Genomic DNA, 15,542 nt, shown 5'->3' on the forward strand with positions numbered 1-15,542 from the left:
CAATAAAAACTACAGGGCTTTGATCATAAAACTAAGCATACAAATATCATATTTCTAGAACATATTATTGGGAGATATAGTGATAAATGACAATTATATCCCTTTAATGCAAGCATGCTAATATTCTGTTTTAAAGATCTGATTGATTTACGTTATGTAATGTAAAATTTAGATTGTGATAAGATTTTGGTCCAATTCTCACACGTGGCTCTTCAGTCGCTAACTGACCTAGACACAGCATGGTTGCGCAGTACATCTTTAAGCAGCTCTGCATCTGCGAAGTAGATGATCCGGAGGATGGCTCTAAGGCACTTGTGTCTGACGGCAGGCCCGGCTGAGGAGCTGTACACCTCATAAAGAACCCCAAACAGAGTCTTTATGAAGCACTTGGCCAGCTCAGGGTCCTCTTTCATCAGCTGAGCGCGTGCGTCCTCTCGCCGCACCTCCAAGTGCCCTCCTGCGAAGACAGACACTGTTTTTCTTCCTTTACTTTTTTACAACATTTTATTCACATTAAATATCTCATATAATTTAATAATGAGTCACATTTATGGAAGAAAAATTTGATTCCATGTTTAAATACAATTCTATTTTAAGTGTGCTTACTGTTTACCACTGGTCATAATTATTTGAAAACAAAGGTCGGCTGACCAAAAACCAGTCCAGACTTTGCATGGAGTTTGTTGTGACATGTGACTAGGCTTCCTACATTAAGTTAATTTATAACACGGCAGAGAAAAGCCAAAGTATGCATCAAGTATGCATTATTACATATAACTAAAGAATAATAAATTATTTAAGAGGTTAAGGGATAACATTAGTTGTTTAAATGCAAAAGATGGTCAAATACTTTCCATTCTAATTTGCCTTTTTTGAGTAAGATATCACTTATGCTTCATGCAGATGAAGCATGTTTTTGGTGTAGAGGGCAATATATCTGTTACAATACATGAGCGCAATAAAAAACAAAATAACAACAACTTCATGTAACAATCATAATTTCATCATATTAATATCAACCATGTTAATGTGGAAAAATGCTAACTGGGTTTTTGCTTTTGATCATCTGATACTGATTGCTTGCTTTAGAAGACAAAGTGCACACACACAACACAAATGCGTGATGCATGCACAGGAATAGCCTGTTCTCTGCTTTTTAGCTTTCCAAATGTTTCTGTTCTTACAAAATAAATTTTATTAAGTGGTTATGCACAAAATAGATGTAAGAGTATGGTCAAATATATTCATTTTAATGAAAGCACAGTATATCATTAAAGGGGTCCTTCATTAGGATTTCATTTTGCTAACTTTAGTTAGTGTTTAATGTTGGCGTTTGAGCATAAACAAAATCTGCAAAGTTATGACAAAGTTCAATGCAAAGGGAGATGTTTTCTTTCTAAAGAAATAGCTTTTTAAGGACTACAACAAATGGCTTGTAGGGACTACAGCAAGCTTCTTCCTGGGTTGGTGACATCACAAACCCCAAATTTTACATAGACCCTGTCCCCGGGGAACACGCATTAAAGGGGGTGAGGCCATGTTGGGCTACTTTAAAGAATAGGAAGAGTTGTTGTAGTAGAGTGTTGTTGCCATGCCGTCATTTTACGCTGGACTGCTTCACAAACAAGAGTCAATTCAACGCTGGATTTGCACAAAAGACTAACATGATGGAACATGCTAGCTGATGAGTTGAATCAGGAGTTGAATCAACTTCACAGCAACTACATAAATTTACCCACTAACCATTCAGAAACGTCCAGTTTCATTGTAAAAATTGTAACTTCTTCCAGAGTCTCTCCATCAGTGTCCGACTCCAGTTTGAAAAATGTAAGGTTGAACACTTACTGACAATCGTCATTTTGGCTGTGTGAGATTCTCCAGCTTTTTTGTTGTTAAGCAACCGATGTGCGAGCTATTAAAGCTCCAGCCTTTTCTGGAAAGGGAACCGGGAGCAGCAGCTCATATGCATTTAAAGGTACACACAAAAATGGCGCGTTTTTACTCACACCCAAATAAGGGCAAATTTGACAAGCTATAATGAATTATCTGTGGGGTGTTTTGAGCTGAAACTTCAGACACATTCTGAGGACACCAGAGACTTTTATTGCATCTTGTGAAAAGGAGCATAATAGGTCCCCTTTAATGTGAGATATAAAATTCAATTTGAAAATTTACATTTAAAAAAAGTGTTTTAATTTATTTTAATAATGAAAAGATTCTCATGGTTAAGTCATTCTTATTTTTCTAATAAAGTTTATCAATGTTTAACATTAAGTGGAAATCATTTATATCGATTTAATAAACTATCGGCAATTAACTCGATTTCGGCCTTATTTTCCGGTTTCAGTTATTGGTATCGGGGAAGAAAAAAAAACAAAACAACAAATATCGGTCAACCTCTAACAGTTTGCTGAAAATGCAGTTAAACAATAATGTTTCATTAAGTTTGAGTGTGCATGTGTACCTGTGTTGGGGTTGGCCAGAGGGTTGGGTTTCCTCTGAATGGCACGGGCTGTGCCAGTGTCTTCATTTATCTGCTGCATAGAGTTGAAGTCGATGGTGTAGACACGGCCGAGTGTCGACAGACTAATCTCATCTTCTCCGTTCTGGTGTGCAGTCTGAAAAAGTGTAAGCAATTATATCGCATGGTGATTCTAAATCATTAGCTGGTCTACTGAAACCCACACTAAGTACATCTGCACTGAATATAGTTAGCTGAACATACTTCAATGATACGACTGTCAATGCGGTTGTAAGGGTGCCACAGGCCTCTGTCATCTCTCCACTGCCAGATGGCACCCTCTGTAGTCTGGGCACTGCCTTTCTTCAGCATGGCATCAACCGCAAAGATGCCCTCTCTGGGCAGACATGGCATCAGCTCACTATAGCAGAGACATAAAACAGAGTGATCAAACACACTCATTACAGTTTCCTCTGTTTGAATTGCTAGCAAAGCTGACACATTTTTAATTTTGGGGTGAACTAATCCTTTAATCTTCATAAGTCCTCCAATCGGAGTCTGTGTTTACTCAGAGCAAGTTACTTGGATGTCACCAACAGAGCCACACAGATCGAGGATAGGTTTATGAAAACAGGATGTACCAAATAAGTGAGGTGAGTTCATAAAGCTCCTGGGGGCTTCTGGGAACAAGGTCAATCTGTTCTTGACAGCTCCCATTAGATGCTCCACAGAGCAGGAAACGCAGCGTCTCTGCTATATCTGTGAACCAAACACAGTCACTCAATGTACATTTAGATGTGTTCGTAAAACAGACCACATGCCGTCCATCCAGTGTTTATATCTTGATAAATATGTGCAAAACAAACTGCTCTGAAGTACCACATTCTTTCCTGTGTTGGTGTTGTCTTTTGGAAACAGGCAGCAGGGCGGGTCATATGTGTGCGTGCGAGTGACTTACTCTGTTTCATGAGCTGCACGGCCAGGCATGGGCAATTGGAGCACATGAGAGAGAACATGCGCACTACCATGATGAACATGCCGGAGCTGAGCACGGGTGGAGTAAGAACCAGCAGCTGCTGGATGTTGGTCAGCAGGTCCCGCGACGCCACCTGCTGTAACAGGTTCTGTGACACAGTGACACAGGGCAGCGGTTAATGAGGTCATACTGAATGCACAAATGTGTTTTGCATTTTGGGTGACGGTCAATTGGGCGATTCACAAAGCATTTGTAAATAATGACAATTCAATGTATATAATGAGATAAAAAGGATGCAGTACTACTCCATAGGTACTCAAGATTAACATGAGATTGGCGGAAACTGTGGGGGTTATGTACCCTTTAAGGTTTATAAGATTTGCTGTGCTTGTGCACGAGTAATGATTTCTCACCTCCTCATGCTGAAAGTTGTCCACCAGCCTGGCAAAACAGAGACAAGTGCTTTCGACAGATTTTTTATCCTGTAAAACAAAAGTCAAAACAAAAATGCTGATTTCTTCTGAGATAGACCGTGCTGATATTATCGTTACACCCCAAGTCTGCCAACCAGGTGTGAATCACACCAGTAACACTACGGCAAACATAACGCTTACGTCCTTGTGAATGCTCATGTTTGTGTTACAGATCCAGACATGACGTCTGTTCATCTGCTGTTGTAAATGTGAATAAAGTATCTGCTGTGTCTTTCAACTCATCACCTGGTGTGTGAGTCTCTGAGTGAGCAGGGGCAGAGAGTCAGCAACAAAGTGAAACTCGTCCGGCGTGATGCTCTGGCAGCAGTTAGCAGCGATGGCTAACGCGTTCCTCTGAGCATTGATGCTGAAGAACTCCAAGTACAGCAAACAGTCAGCTAGACCTCCCTGTAAAGAGACATTTTCAAAAAAAAAAAAAAAAAAAAAACAGCACAGCGTCAGTGGTGTGTCATTTTCCATAATAAAATAAGATGGGGTAAATAGAACAGACTTAACATTCAAAGCTGTTATAAAACAGCAAATATACACACCTGTGTCTACTCTGTTCTACTCTATGTTAATGCTTGGAACGGCTAACAACGACAATTACGACTATAACCAGCTAGTGGTGACAGAGTAGCATTTATTTGCGCATTTATCAGCCATTTCCTCCAATAGTTTCGGTTTTGACTAAATATTAAACATCATAAAATAAATAGGTTTAAAAATACATTTTGTCAATGTGAAGTATGAAGTACTCACAAAATCTTATGAAAAACAACTTTTCTTGTGAATGAATAACACAGTGAGCACTGTGCTTTCCTTTTATAATCACAGCAGTTGTCAGTCAGTGCAGCACAAGATCAATGATTTTGGCACACTTGTGAAAACACATTTTATTCAATTAATCTAACTAAAGTGCACAATAAATATTAAATTTTTTACTTTTTTTTTGTTGAATTGGTCGAACTGAATTTAGCCAAGGAGGAACACTGAGGTACGTCTTTATTTTTTATGTCATCTTACGTTTGAATAACTACATTAATGCTATGCCGGACTATTTAAGTGACTATATTCTGATTATAAACCAAGTATTACACTATTGATGCTGGAATTTTTCGAGCTGGCTTATATTATTGCAGAAGTTCTAAAGAATGCTCCGTGCATATAGCCCATTGGCTGATTTTTTTTTTTTTTTTTTTTTTTGTGGTTATTAAATTTAATTAAATATAAATGGTGTCTTACTGGTTGAAATAGTGACAATTTTGACAGCTATTTTTAAATTCTGTCTTAGGCCTGAAGTTATATTTAGTCAACCTTGCCCTGTTTTCGTTTAGTCAAGTTTTAGTTGACAATGTTTGGGAAAGTGGGCATTTTAGGCTAGTTTTAGTCACTGAAAACATCAATTTCATCATGCTGCATAATGGTTAAACTGATAATCACAACTACTTTGCTTGAAAGTATAACCACAATGACTATAGTCATTTGAGAAATAAATGTTTACATTTCATCAGAATTTGTCACTTGTGTCACCTACAAGCACAAATCAAGAGAATGACGCATGGTTTAACTTGCCTAATTTAGTTTCCTGGTTTATTTTAGGCTATTTATCTTATTAACACACTCTCTACATTATGAAAACGGGTAAAACAAGAAACTTCTCAAATTCCTAATAGTATTTCTAATAATTCCAAATTAGATTAACGTTTTTCTATTAAAACAAGAGCAAAAATACTTTGTCACACAGATGTTGCATTTATTCAACAACCACAATCGCAAACAATATAGTAGAGATCCATGTTTGGATTTATTACAGTTCATCAATAAAAAGGTTTGATCACAGATTTAGTCGCAGCAAACGGTGCAAACGACTCATGAAGGAACACAGACTGACTGAATGACACTTTCATTTGAGCGTTTGTCAGTGTTTTCAGATCATCAGCACTTCTTCTGCAGTGTAGAGAGTGGTTGCCAGATTGCAAAGATTAGGTAAAACACCAGGCAGAAAATGCATCATTTTAAGAGAAAAGCTCTGATTGGGGAATTTAAAATCTTGACATCTTTAGCTTGCAGACACTCAGGGTGTGTTCACACTTGCCATTTTTGGTTTGATTAAAATGAACCCTGGTGCGATTGCTCCGTTAGTGCGGTTCATCTGAACGTGTGAACGCTGCCATCTGAACACTGATGCACTACAAACAAGTGGACCAATACTGCTGAAAAGATGGGAGATGCGAGTTTGCCCATCACAGGCATCAGACGCGCGTCTCCATGCAGCAGATCGTTTGTGTGTGTGACGGAGAGATTCCAGACCAAACGAACCAAAGGAACTGAACAACAAGTGTGAACGCACCCTCAGTGCGTAAGAACCTTTATCATTTAATTACGTTGGAGTCTTCTCATTATTGTCCTGTCTTAGTCATGAAAAAAAAAAAAAAGGTTGTCGACGAACATTTTTCGTAATAGATTTCATTTACGAAACTAACACTTGGCTGAAACTGCATTTAAGTAACAAGAAACCATCAGTACTCACAGCCTGTAAGATGGCTTTGCTGTGCCTCCGTGACAACATCTCCAGAGCGGTCAAGGCTTGTTCTGCCACATCAATAAACTGTATTACCTGAAGCTGTGGACACAAGGGAAAAATGGATTTGAGACAGCAAACACAAATGACGCCACTTCTAAATATAACCTTTTCATGAGTGTCTAACTTATTCACATGTGAAATGTCACATTCCAATCAAGTCTGTGATATGTGAATGTGCTCATAGTCAAAAATGTTTTTGAGGGGAGCAAAATGTTGTTCCATATGTCTAAATTCATACTTTTATTTCAAAGCAGCAAAGAAAAACCTGTTTTTCCATTATATAACCCCTTTAATTATATTATACACATACAGGGCAGCCAAGGTTCAAAGAAACAGTGAGATGCCATTTACCTTTTCCAGGAAGACTGGGATGGCGTCTACCACCACAGCCGAGGAGCGCGGCAGAGCCTCCATCATGTAGGTGAGAGCGCGAGATGCATGATTCATCTGCAGAAATGTCACACATTGGGAACAGGTATTACGTTATTCTCCAATTTTAAGTGTCAAAATTCAATGACTGAATACATGGATGAAATGATTGCCAGGTGATAGATTCACTACAGTTGGCCTTGATAGGCTTGCACAATGTTCTGTCTGAGTAAACGCGTGCACCCACTCACAGAAGTTCCTAATACTCACAATATCAAAATTATGCTCCATCTGTAATAGTGTGATCTGCAAAGAGAAGACAAGAGGAGAAAAGGACATGTGGGTAAGAATAGAAAGTCAACAGAGGAATTTTGACTCCCAACACAGAGAGAATGTTGGTTATCTCTCTCAGATGATAAATTTCAGAAAGCACAAATCTAAGGCCTTTTCTAAGACCTGCAGAAATAAAATTAATACCATATGGGTGGGGTGGGGTAGGGCTATGTCTATAGTGACATCCTAAAGCATAAAACAACCAAAACAAATCTGCACACATTACAGTTCAAATAATACAGGATGACTAAAAATATTACCCCCAGTTTCACAGACAAGGCTTAAGCTAGTCCTAGACTAAAATGCATTTTTGTTTATAAAAAATATTTAAATATCCTAATTGAACTAAAGCCTAATCCTGGCTCAGGCTCGGCCCTGTCTATGAAACCAGACCAAATTTTCTAAAATGATAAACTTCACATTTCAGCACATTTCAAAACGTGCACTTTGTTCACATGATCAGCTCAAAACCTGGTGCTTTCTGCATCTAAGAATGGCTCTTTCATAGTGAATGCAGCAAATCTCTGCATGTCCTGTGAGTTTACCAATTATTTTCACATAATTTCCATCATTTTTGTGGACAAATAATTACAGCATTTCACTTATGAGATATGTTTGTAAAACTGTTCACAGAAACTGCAGTTTTCCACCAAAATAAAAGCTCAAGGGTTTACCTGTTACAAGGGGGAAAAAAAAATGATACAAAAGTATTATAATTTCCCTACTGTAATCTAAAGTAAAAATAATATACTTCAGGGATGGGCTGGGGGAAGAGAGGGTGGGAAGGTTGGCATTCACGCAGATCCCCCTAGAGGAACCGAGGTCCACCACCCACAGACTTAAAAAATCCTGTTAAATTGACTTTAAGACTTCAGATTTTAAGGATTTGTAGCGACCCTGGAACCACTATCTGGGCATTACTATTTGGCGATTTTAATAAATTTGTTCACACCTGTCTAATTGGGTGCTCTGCCAGAATAAACTGCAGTGTGGAGCAGGCTTTATGCCAAAGACCAGGTAGTGTACTTACCAGGGCAGGAACAACGCTCTTGACAGGGAATCCTCCCAGCGTCTCCTCGTTACCCATCACTAGCAGCTGGCACATCTCTATAGCAGCCTGGAGTTGCTGGGATTCGTCACCTGTAGCCTGCAGCCCCTGCAGCAGCTGCTGTGCCTTTGAGCCTGCAAGCGTAGAGGGAGACAGAAGACGGACATCTTGAGCAGAAGAAATACTTAATCTTCCCACAAAAATGTCAAAAACATCAGTCAAGGTCACTCACTAGCTCCACTTCCAATGGTCCTATGAAACAGCTGTGACATACGGGGCCCAAAGGGGCCAAACAGGTGAGGAGGAAGGCCCCTGGCCTCCAGCAGAGCTGTAGAGAGAGCAAAATATGAAACCTCATACATAACTAGATGTTTGTGTTTTATTAGGCTTTGTTCATTGTTAATCCTTTCAATGAAACTGCTGATGTCTGTTAAGAAAGGTATTTATTTTTGTCAATGATGAGAAAATTGTGCAGTGACAATAACAAAGCGTTTTTAATTAAAACAAGTTATAAAATTATGATGAGTAAAGAAACAACACTGCAATATATATACAATGCACTAACACCTTTTCCTAAATTTTTCCTTCTAAAAGCAATGTTTTAAATACTCCAATCACAGTCTTTAATCTAACACAATGTTGAGATGTGTGCAAAACATAACACTAAGAAGAACGGACATAGTAACAATTTGACTTTGACAGTATAATTACTATATATCTTCATGAACACCTAAAACTGTATTTTTAGAAAATTTATGAAATAAAAAGGAAACATGCCTTGCAGTCTTCCCATTTCAGAGTCATCTGATTCACTCTCTCCAGAGGTGGTCATGCCAACAGCTCCAGCTACTGAGCTAGACGCTTTAGAGCAGAGAGAGAATGGGTATAAGAGACTGAGATGTAGAATAAAACACATTTTCATACCTGTATTAAGGTACTTAACATACACATCACAGTATTACAGGGGGCCGCTGCTCTCTTACCTGACGCCCCTTGGGGCGTTTCCTCTGTGCGCGCGGCCGATGAATTGGCCCCATCCTGGTTGTTATCAGAGTCGGCCATTTTCTCCTGTCGGCGAGCTTCGGCAGTCCCGCGCTTGCCCAGGCCTGAGCCTCGCCGACTAGGAGAGTGGAGAGAAAAAAAAAAGAGAAAGAGAAAGGCCAATAATCTTATTAAAATGTGAACAAAGGAGTTTACAATTTAAATGGTCATATTTATTTCATATCAGCTTAGAAAGAGCTTCAGACAATCAAAATCAAGGACCGGAACTATGTGGGGCCATATACACAAAACATCTTAAGGTTAAAAGTAGCTTGCTGATGTAGGAGAAACTCTTAAAAATAATGGGCGTGTCAGTCCTAATTTGATGACTTCTATATTTTTGCTCTAAGATCATTTCACAAAGCATTTTAGTGCTAAAACCAGCTCCCAAATCTGTGAAAATTAAGGAGTATTGAAGAGGTCACTAAGACCAAATCACAAACAATCCTAAAATGGCTGTTACTAGCAATCTGTACACCACTGAGTAAACAGGCAATCGAGCCTTGGGTGCGGAGCCTTTTTTTCATAAATGCAATAAATATTTAGATTTATAAATTTTAAATCTGCAATGACATAAAGGTTAATTTATGTACAGGCAAAATGCATTTAAAAATTGAAAAATAAAACATTGCGGTCAAGTTGAAAATAATGTCCTATCTTCAGTGCGAATAGCCATGTGGGCAGCCCATGTGACCGGAGTTTGAGTTTGTGAACCTTTCCCGATCCCGTCACCCCTTTCTCTCTTTCACTTTGCTTCCTGTCTACTCACTGCCCTATCATAATAAAAAGGCAAAAACTGCAACAATAAATCTTTAATAAATAAGAAAATAATGTCCGATTACCTGTTGCAATTGTTTTCTTGAGTTCACACAAATTATCGCGAGCTAACTAAGCGTATTTGGCGTGCTGTCCTAAGGAAGGGCTCCAATTTAGCCCAAACCCAGGGTACTCCCGTCTCCACAGCTGGGAATAGGAACCAGCAGAGGGTGAAGAAACAAAACTGTTGAGCAAACTAGGTGAGTCTGCTGTATATGCCTCCTGTGCAGCTGATTAGATAGACCAATTGAACGTGCTCCTCCCGAACTTTTTTTATAAAACATCATCTGTCACTTGAATTCTGCAATCTCTCATGATGCAGACATGTAAGAGGCATATGGCAACGTTTTAAAATCTTTATTTGAATATGGCAACATGATACCTCGTTCTACAATATTTCTGTGATTAAATCACTGACAGAGACCCATCCCCTATCAGCCAATAACTGTGGGCATAGTTATTAAGTGTGTTGACATCATCTATAACAACGAGGTAAACACCACCTTTTCTCTTAGCTTAAGATTTCTCTCTGTTCCTTAGTAAAAGTTGGTCTCAGCAGCTTTGTGAATAGGTTAAGAGAAAACTCTTACCTAAAAACTTTTACTGCAATTTAGGAGATCTCTTAGTGGTATTTTTGTGAATACAGCCCGTTTTTAACTGTTTAACATTGTCTTTGGGTTTCCACGTATTCATAAACAAAGTTCTTCTGCAAGACAATCCACAACATTGCACCATGAGGATGAACTGGAAGTACCAGTAAAGTAAGTAACTGAACAAGAACACCCATCTGCAGTTACCACAAAATACTGCTGAGGGGATAGAGGGGGCTGATGGTTCTAGTAAATTTAACAAATAAATTAATACGGAGGAACCAACTACCCTCTCTGTATCAGATTCAGACACAATAGTCCTTAGTCATGGTAGCACCATATTTAGTTTTTTTTGACAGGAATGAAAAGTGTGTTCTTGTTTGTTTGACTGTGTTCTTTGTTCTTGACTGATATTTAACATGTCAATTGTTCAGCTAACTAAACATCTTTCCAAAGACACCTTTAGTACACAAAAACTCCATAAAACAGTTTTGAAAGTGTCGTTAAAATTACATTGATCTAGAACCTTTACAGTGTGCAGTTCATTGTAAAGACTGCAAACCTATAGGCCGTGAGGCATCAAAACAACATCAAAGGACTAGCGCTGACAAAAGCTGACTATGCTGTCGCCTCGCTTCTCGTTCATCTGGGCCTAAAAAAAAAAAAAGTTGACCAAAAACGATGCAAAAACTACAGCCAATGGCCAACTAGCATGTGCGTTCTGCACCTGTGTGTAAATAATTAACTGTCTTTATCAGCAGGTGGTAATAGTCTATACTCGCCATTCAAAAAGAGAAAGCAACACTACAACGGCGGACATACAAAACATATTCAAAATGGTAATCAAGTTCTGATTTGGTTTACAAATGGCCATGCCTTTATGGAAATATTCACGTATCAGGATGCTCAGATAAGAAAATTAATAAAATTAGAACGGCTTTCTGTGAGTGCTCTCTTTATTACTTTTGCTTTTTTTCTTGTGTGCTGGTTCACTAAGCTGAACAGCCAGAGTGATCTCTCTCACCAAATGGCTTGATTTACGATGCTCAATCATTCAAAAGGCCGCAGACAGGGTCCAACTAGTGAGCTGCCAAACTGTCTACAAACGGTCTAGTGCCCTTAAGGTGTCTACGAACATAGCCGCACATTTATTTATATGTGCATGTTCTAGAGCAGTAGACTGTTCTTGATTGAAAAGGCTGGTGGTTAAGTACCTGGTGCTGGCGCAAGAGCCCGTGGTCTTCTGACGTGTGCTCCTCCGACAGCTGGGGAGCTCTGCTGGGGGAGACTCACTACGCTTCTTAGTGGACTTCCTCAAACCTGGAGACAGAAACATACAGTATTACACTCAGAATAATCAGAATGGGGGGGGGGGGGGGGAGAGAGGGGGAGAGGGGGAGAGAGAGAGAGAGAGAGAGAGAGAGAGAGAGAGAGAGAGAGAGAGAGAGAGAGAGAGAGAGAGAGAGAGAGAGAGAGAGAGAGAGAGAGAGAGAGAGAGAGAGAGAGAGAGAGAGAAAGTTAAAGGATAGCAAGCCATAAATTCAGATATCCCACCTATCCTGGAAGTTCCAGGACTCTACTGCATATTGATAGCGGCTCCCTGGCGACTGCAAATTATTCACAATATCTCATAAATTGAGTGAGTGAGAGGTAATACCAGTTGGAAACAGGGTTTAAGATGAGTTTTGGGTGATCAGATCACAAGTGGTCAGCCAAGACACATTACTGTTTACACCTGTTACTCTACTGTGTCTCCTGCGACCACTTGCGTTCTAATTTCATCGAGACCCTCTTATTTCATGACACTAGTCTACATCTCTTTCGGGACACAAATACTACAGAATGAACGAGATTTTTTTTTTTTTCCCCATAGGTTAAGGGTTAGTTCACCCAAAAATTAAAATTCTGTCATTTATTACTTACCCTCATGCTGTTCCACACCCGTAAGACCTTCGTTCATCTTCAGAACACAAATTAAGATATTTTAGTTAAAATCCGATGGCTCCGTGAGGCCTCCATAGGGAGCAATGACACTTCCTCTCTCAAGATCCATAAAGGTACTAAAAACATATTTAAATCTGTTCATGTGGGTACAGTGGTTCAATAATATTATAAAGCGACGAAAACAAAATAACGACTTATTTAGTGATGGCCGATTTCAAAACACTGCTTCAGGAAGATTCAGAGCACAAATGAATCAGTGTATCCAATCATGATTCAGATCGCGTGTCAAACTGCCAACGGCTGAAATCACGTGACTTTGGCGCTCCGAACAGCAGATTCGATACACTGATTCATCTGTGCTCCGAATCTTCCTGAAGAAGTGTTTTGAAATCGGCCATCACTAAATAAGTCGTTATTTTGTTTTTGTGGCACTCCAAAAATCTCGTCGCTTTATAATATTAATATTGAACCACTGTACTTACATGAGCCAATTGAAATATGTTTTTAGTACCTTTATGGACCTTAAGAGAGGAAGTGTCATTGCTCCCTATGGAGGCCTCACAGAGCCATCGGATTTCAACTAAAATATCTTAATTTTTGTTCTGAATATTGACAAAGGTCTTACGGGTGTGGAATGGCATGAGGGTGAGTAATGACAGAATTTTCATTTTTGGGTGAACTAACCCTTTAACCATAATCTACAAAATATCTTTTGTGTTCAGCAGAAGAAAGAAATTCATAAAGTTCAGAACAACTTGAGGGTGATTAAATGATTCATGAATTTTAATTTTTGGGTGAACTATCGCATATTACAAAACTGACACGTGATTATGGTATTTAAACATCGAGAATATCTGTAAAGCCGGTTAATTTCAATGTGACAAATATGACACAGGAAAAACAATGTGAAAATAATGGAAATAGCAGCGCAGCAAATCATTTCCAATCATCTGGCTCTGACCTTTGGCCACAACAAGCACATTACTTGACTGCCTCTGAGACTCCATACAGCACGCGTTAAGACTGTTTCCACAGAAACCAGTACGTTCTGCACATCATCTCATTAGCACTGTGTGTAAATTAAATCACAGCCTACCATCTACATTTAACGATAACATCGGCTCCTCATCAGCCCCAGTCATATGCACTCTTTCTGATTAAGCCAGAAACATATGCTCAATTCCAAAGCCTAGCGTGCTGCCTATGCAGGTAGCATCTTAAGGCATCATCTTAAAAGGTACAATAGGCGATTCTCTATAGAAACATTATTTGTTATACTGGCTCAATGTCTCCTCATATCCTGATAGCAATTACTATGTAAAAAAAAATACTAATAATTAAAATATTAAAAAATCACAAGAACAATGTTATATATTTTGTGGACTTGTGTACTTACATTATCGCAAATGTTTCCAAGAATGTTTAAATCCAGAGAAATAAGCAATTTTAACCAGGACATGGAGCGTGTCCGTGCGTCACCTATCAATGGCATCATACCCGCGTTACATTCGGTTTCCAGGTTTCCAAAGATGCTTTAATATATTGTGTTTTATTAGACAGGTGAGCTGTTTGGATGGATAAATTCATCAACAGAAATCTAATCATTGTTATTTAGCTCAACACAGTAAGTCTTATGGTTTGAATTTCGTTTTCTTGATTTAAAGCGAGTACCATGTTTTACCATGCCTAATATCGATCTAGCTTACTGCAGTGTGCAAAAAGTGTCTCACGGCAGCCGCCGAGCGAATGTAGCATTATAACTTTCAAGACACAAATGTATCTAATATGATAAAACAGCACTGCTTTACCCCACAAAAGAAGCGGAAACACTTGTCTGGGGCATAAAAGTTCTGATGATCTCGAGCTGTCTCTCGTACTTGTCTGTCTTTAGCAATCGCGCCAGCGTCCTCGTTTCTACTCGCACAGCACACGGCCCTGCTCTGCTTCATACTACATTAACATTAATAATTTCATCAATGAACATGATTTCTGCCCGAGTCCCCTCCCGATTCTTTTCCTCCAGACATGAGGTGAAGACAACATCTCCCAAGAATAGGCGCTCAATCTTGCATCATCAAGCTATGCCTTTGTTTTGAATAAGCAACCTCTAGTGGCGATAAACTACATGGTGTGCTTTAAACTGTCTAAATGGTTTTTTTTTAGAAATATATGTGCCATTTGTGGAAGGCCATAAAATGTTCATCCAATTATTATATTCGGTCTGAACGAACCCTGTTCGCACAGACGTCATATGTCACCAGCACATTTCATGCTATGCAGAGTTTATACAGACAGACGTTAGTCACGGAGCACCATAAACAAACAGCAGCCACCTTTCACAGTTTGAATCTGCAGCAGTCAGGTACAAGCTCTCTAAGGCCATGTTCACACAGCAGCAGAATACGGTTGTCAGTGCTGTATTTGAGTCCTTAATACAGTTACGTTCACACACAGTATGGTTATTTATGGGAGTGACAACCACATTCTATAAGTGAACTCACACCCATACATTTTCAGGACTCTCAAGTGCATTCTCAGAAAATCTGAACTGTATGAATGGAACCGGACTGGACAACTTGTTTTCTGTCACGTCACACAGTGCGAGAGAGCCACTCTAAGGTGTTTTGTGTGTGGTTTCGCTTTCGGTAACTTACAGCGACAGAGATATGAGCTGTGCGTCATCTTGAGGTGTTAGATCCAGTCACTGTACTCCACCAGAGCAACTCCCATCGGTTTTGTGTTTCTTTGCCAAATTCAAATGCCGTGTCATGCACGAGACGTTGCAAAAGAGGTGACGCGAGTGCAACGGTTAAAGACTCTGGCTAGCGCGTGCTTATATGCTGCTGTTGGTTAATGAAGTTGATGGATGAACTTGTGATTCAATTAATCTCGTCATGTCAAACG

General features: G+C 39.3%; 1 protein-coding gene across 7 annotated transcripts in view; it reads right to left on the reverse strand.

Moving 5' to 3' along the window:
* trip12 (thyroid hormone receptor interactor 12) overlaps positions 1 to 15,542 on the reverse strand; it is a 61,128-nt gene that overhangs the window by 17,296 nt on the left and 28,290 nt on the right. For all 7 annotated transcript variants that reach the window (XM_067389752.1, XM_067389754.1, XM_067389750.1 and 4 more), the window contains 15 exons: positions 11,909 to 12,014; positions 9,231 to 9,367; positions 9,025 to 9,108; positions 8,480 to 8,575; positions 8,230 to 8,381; positions 7,137 to 7,172; positions 6,849 to 6,944; positions 6,444 to 6,536; positions 4,157 to 4,318; positions 3,851 to 3,919; positions 3,420 to 3,585; positions 3,103 to 3,220; positions 2,726 to 2,882; positions 2,465 to 2,618; positions 229 to 457 (listed from right to left, as the gene is read on the reverse strand). In XM_067389752.1, the coding sequence (XP_067245853.1) occupies positions 229 to 457; positions 2,465 to 2,618; positions 2,726 to 2,882; positions 3,103 to 3,220; positions 3,420 to 3,585; positions 3,851 to 3,919; positions 4,157 to 4,318; positions 6,444 to 6,536; positions 6,849 to 6,944; positions 7,137 to 7,172; positions 8,230 to 8,381; positions 8,480 to 8,575; positions 9,025 to 9,108; positions 9,231 to 9,367; positions 11,909 to 12,014 (1,855 nt within the window). The remainder of the gene's footprint in view (positions 1 to 228; positions 458 to 2,464; positions 2,619 to 2,725; positions 2,883 to 3,102; positions 3,221 to 3,419; positions 3,586 to 3,850; positions 3,920 to 4,156; positions 4,319 to 6,443; positions 6,537 to 6,848; positions 6,945 to 7,136; positions 7,173 to 8,229; positions 8,382 to 8,479; positions 8,576 to 9,024; positions 9,109 to 9,230; positions 9,368 to 11,908; positions 12,015 to 15,542) is intronic.

This window comes from Chanodichthys erythropterus, chromosome 7, assembly GCF_024489055.1.
Source record: "Chanodichthys erythropterus isolate Z2021 chromosome 7, ASM2448905v1, whole genome shotgun sequence".
Classification (NCBI taxonomy): domain Eukaryota; kingdom Metazoa; phylum Chordata; class Actinopteri; order Cypriniformes; family Xenocyprididae; genus Chanodichthys; species Chanodichthys erythropterus.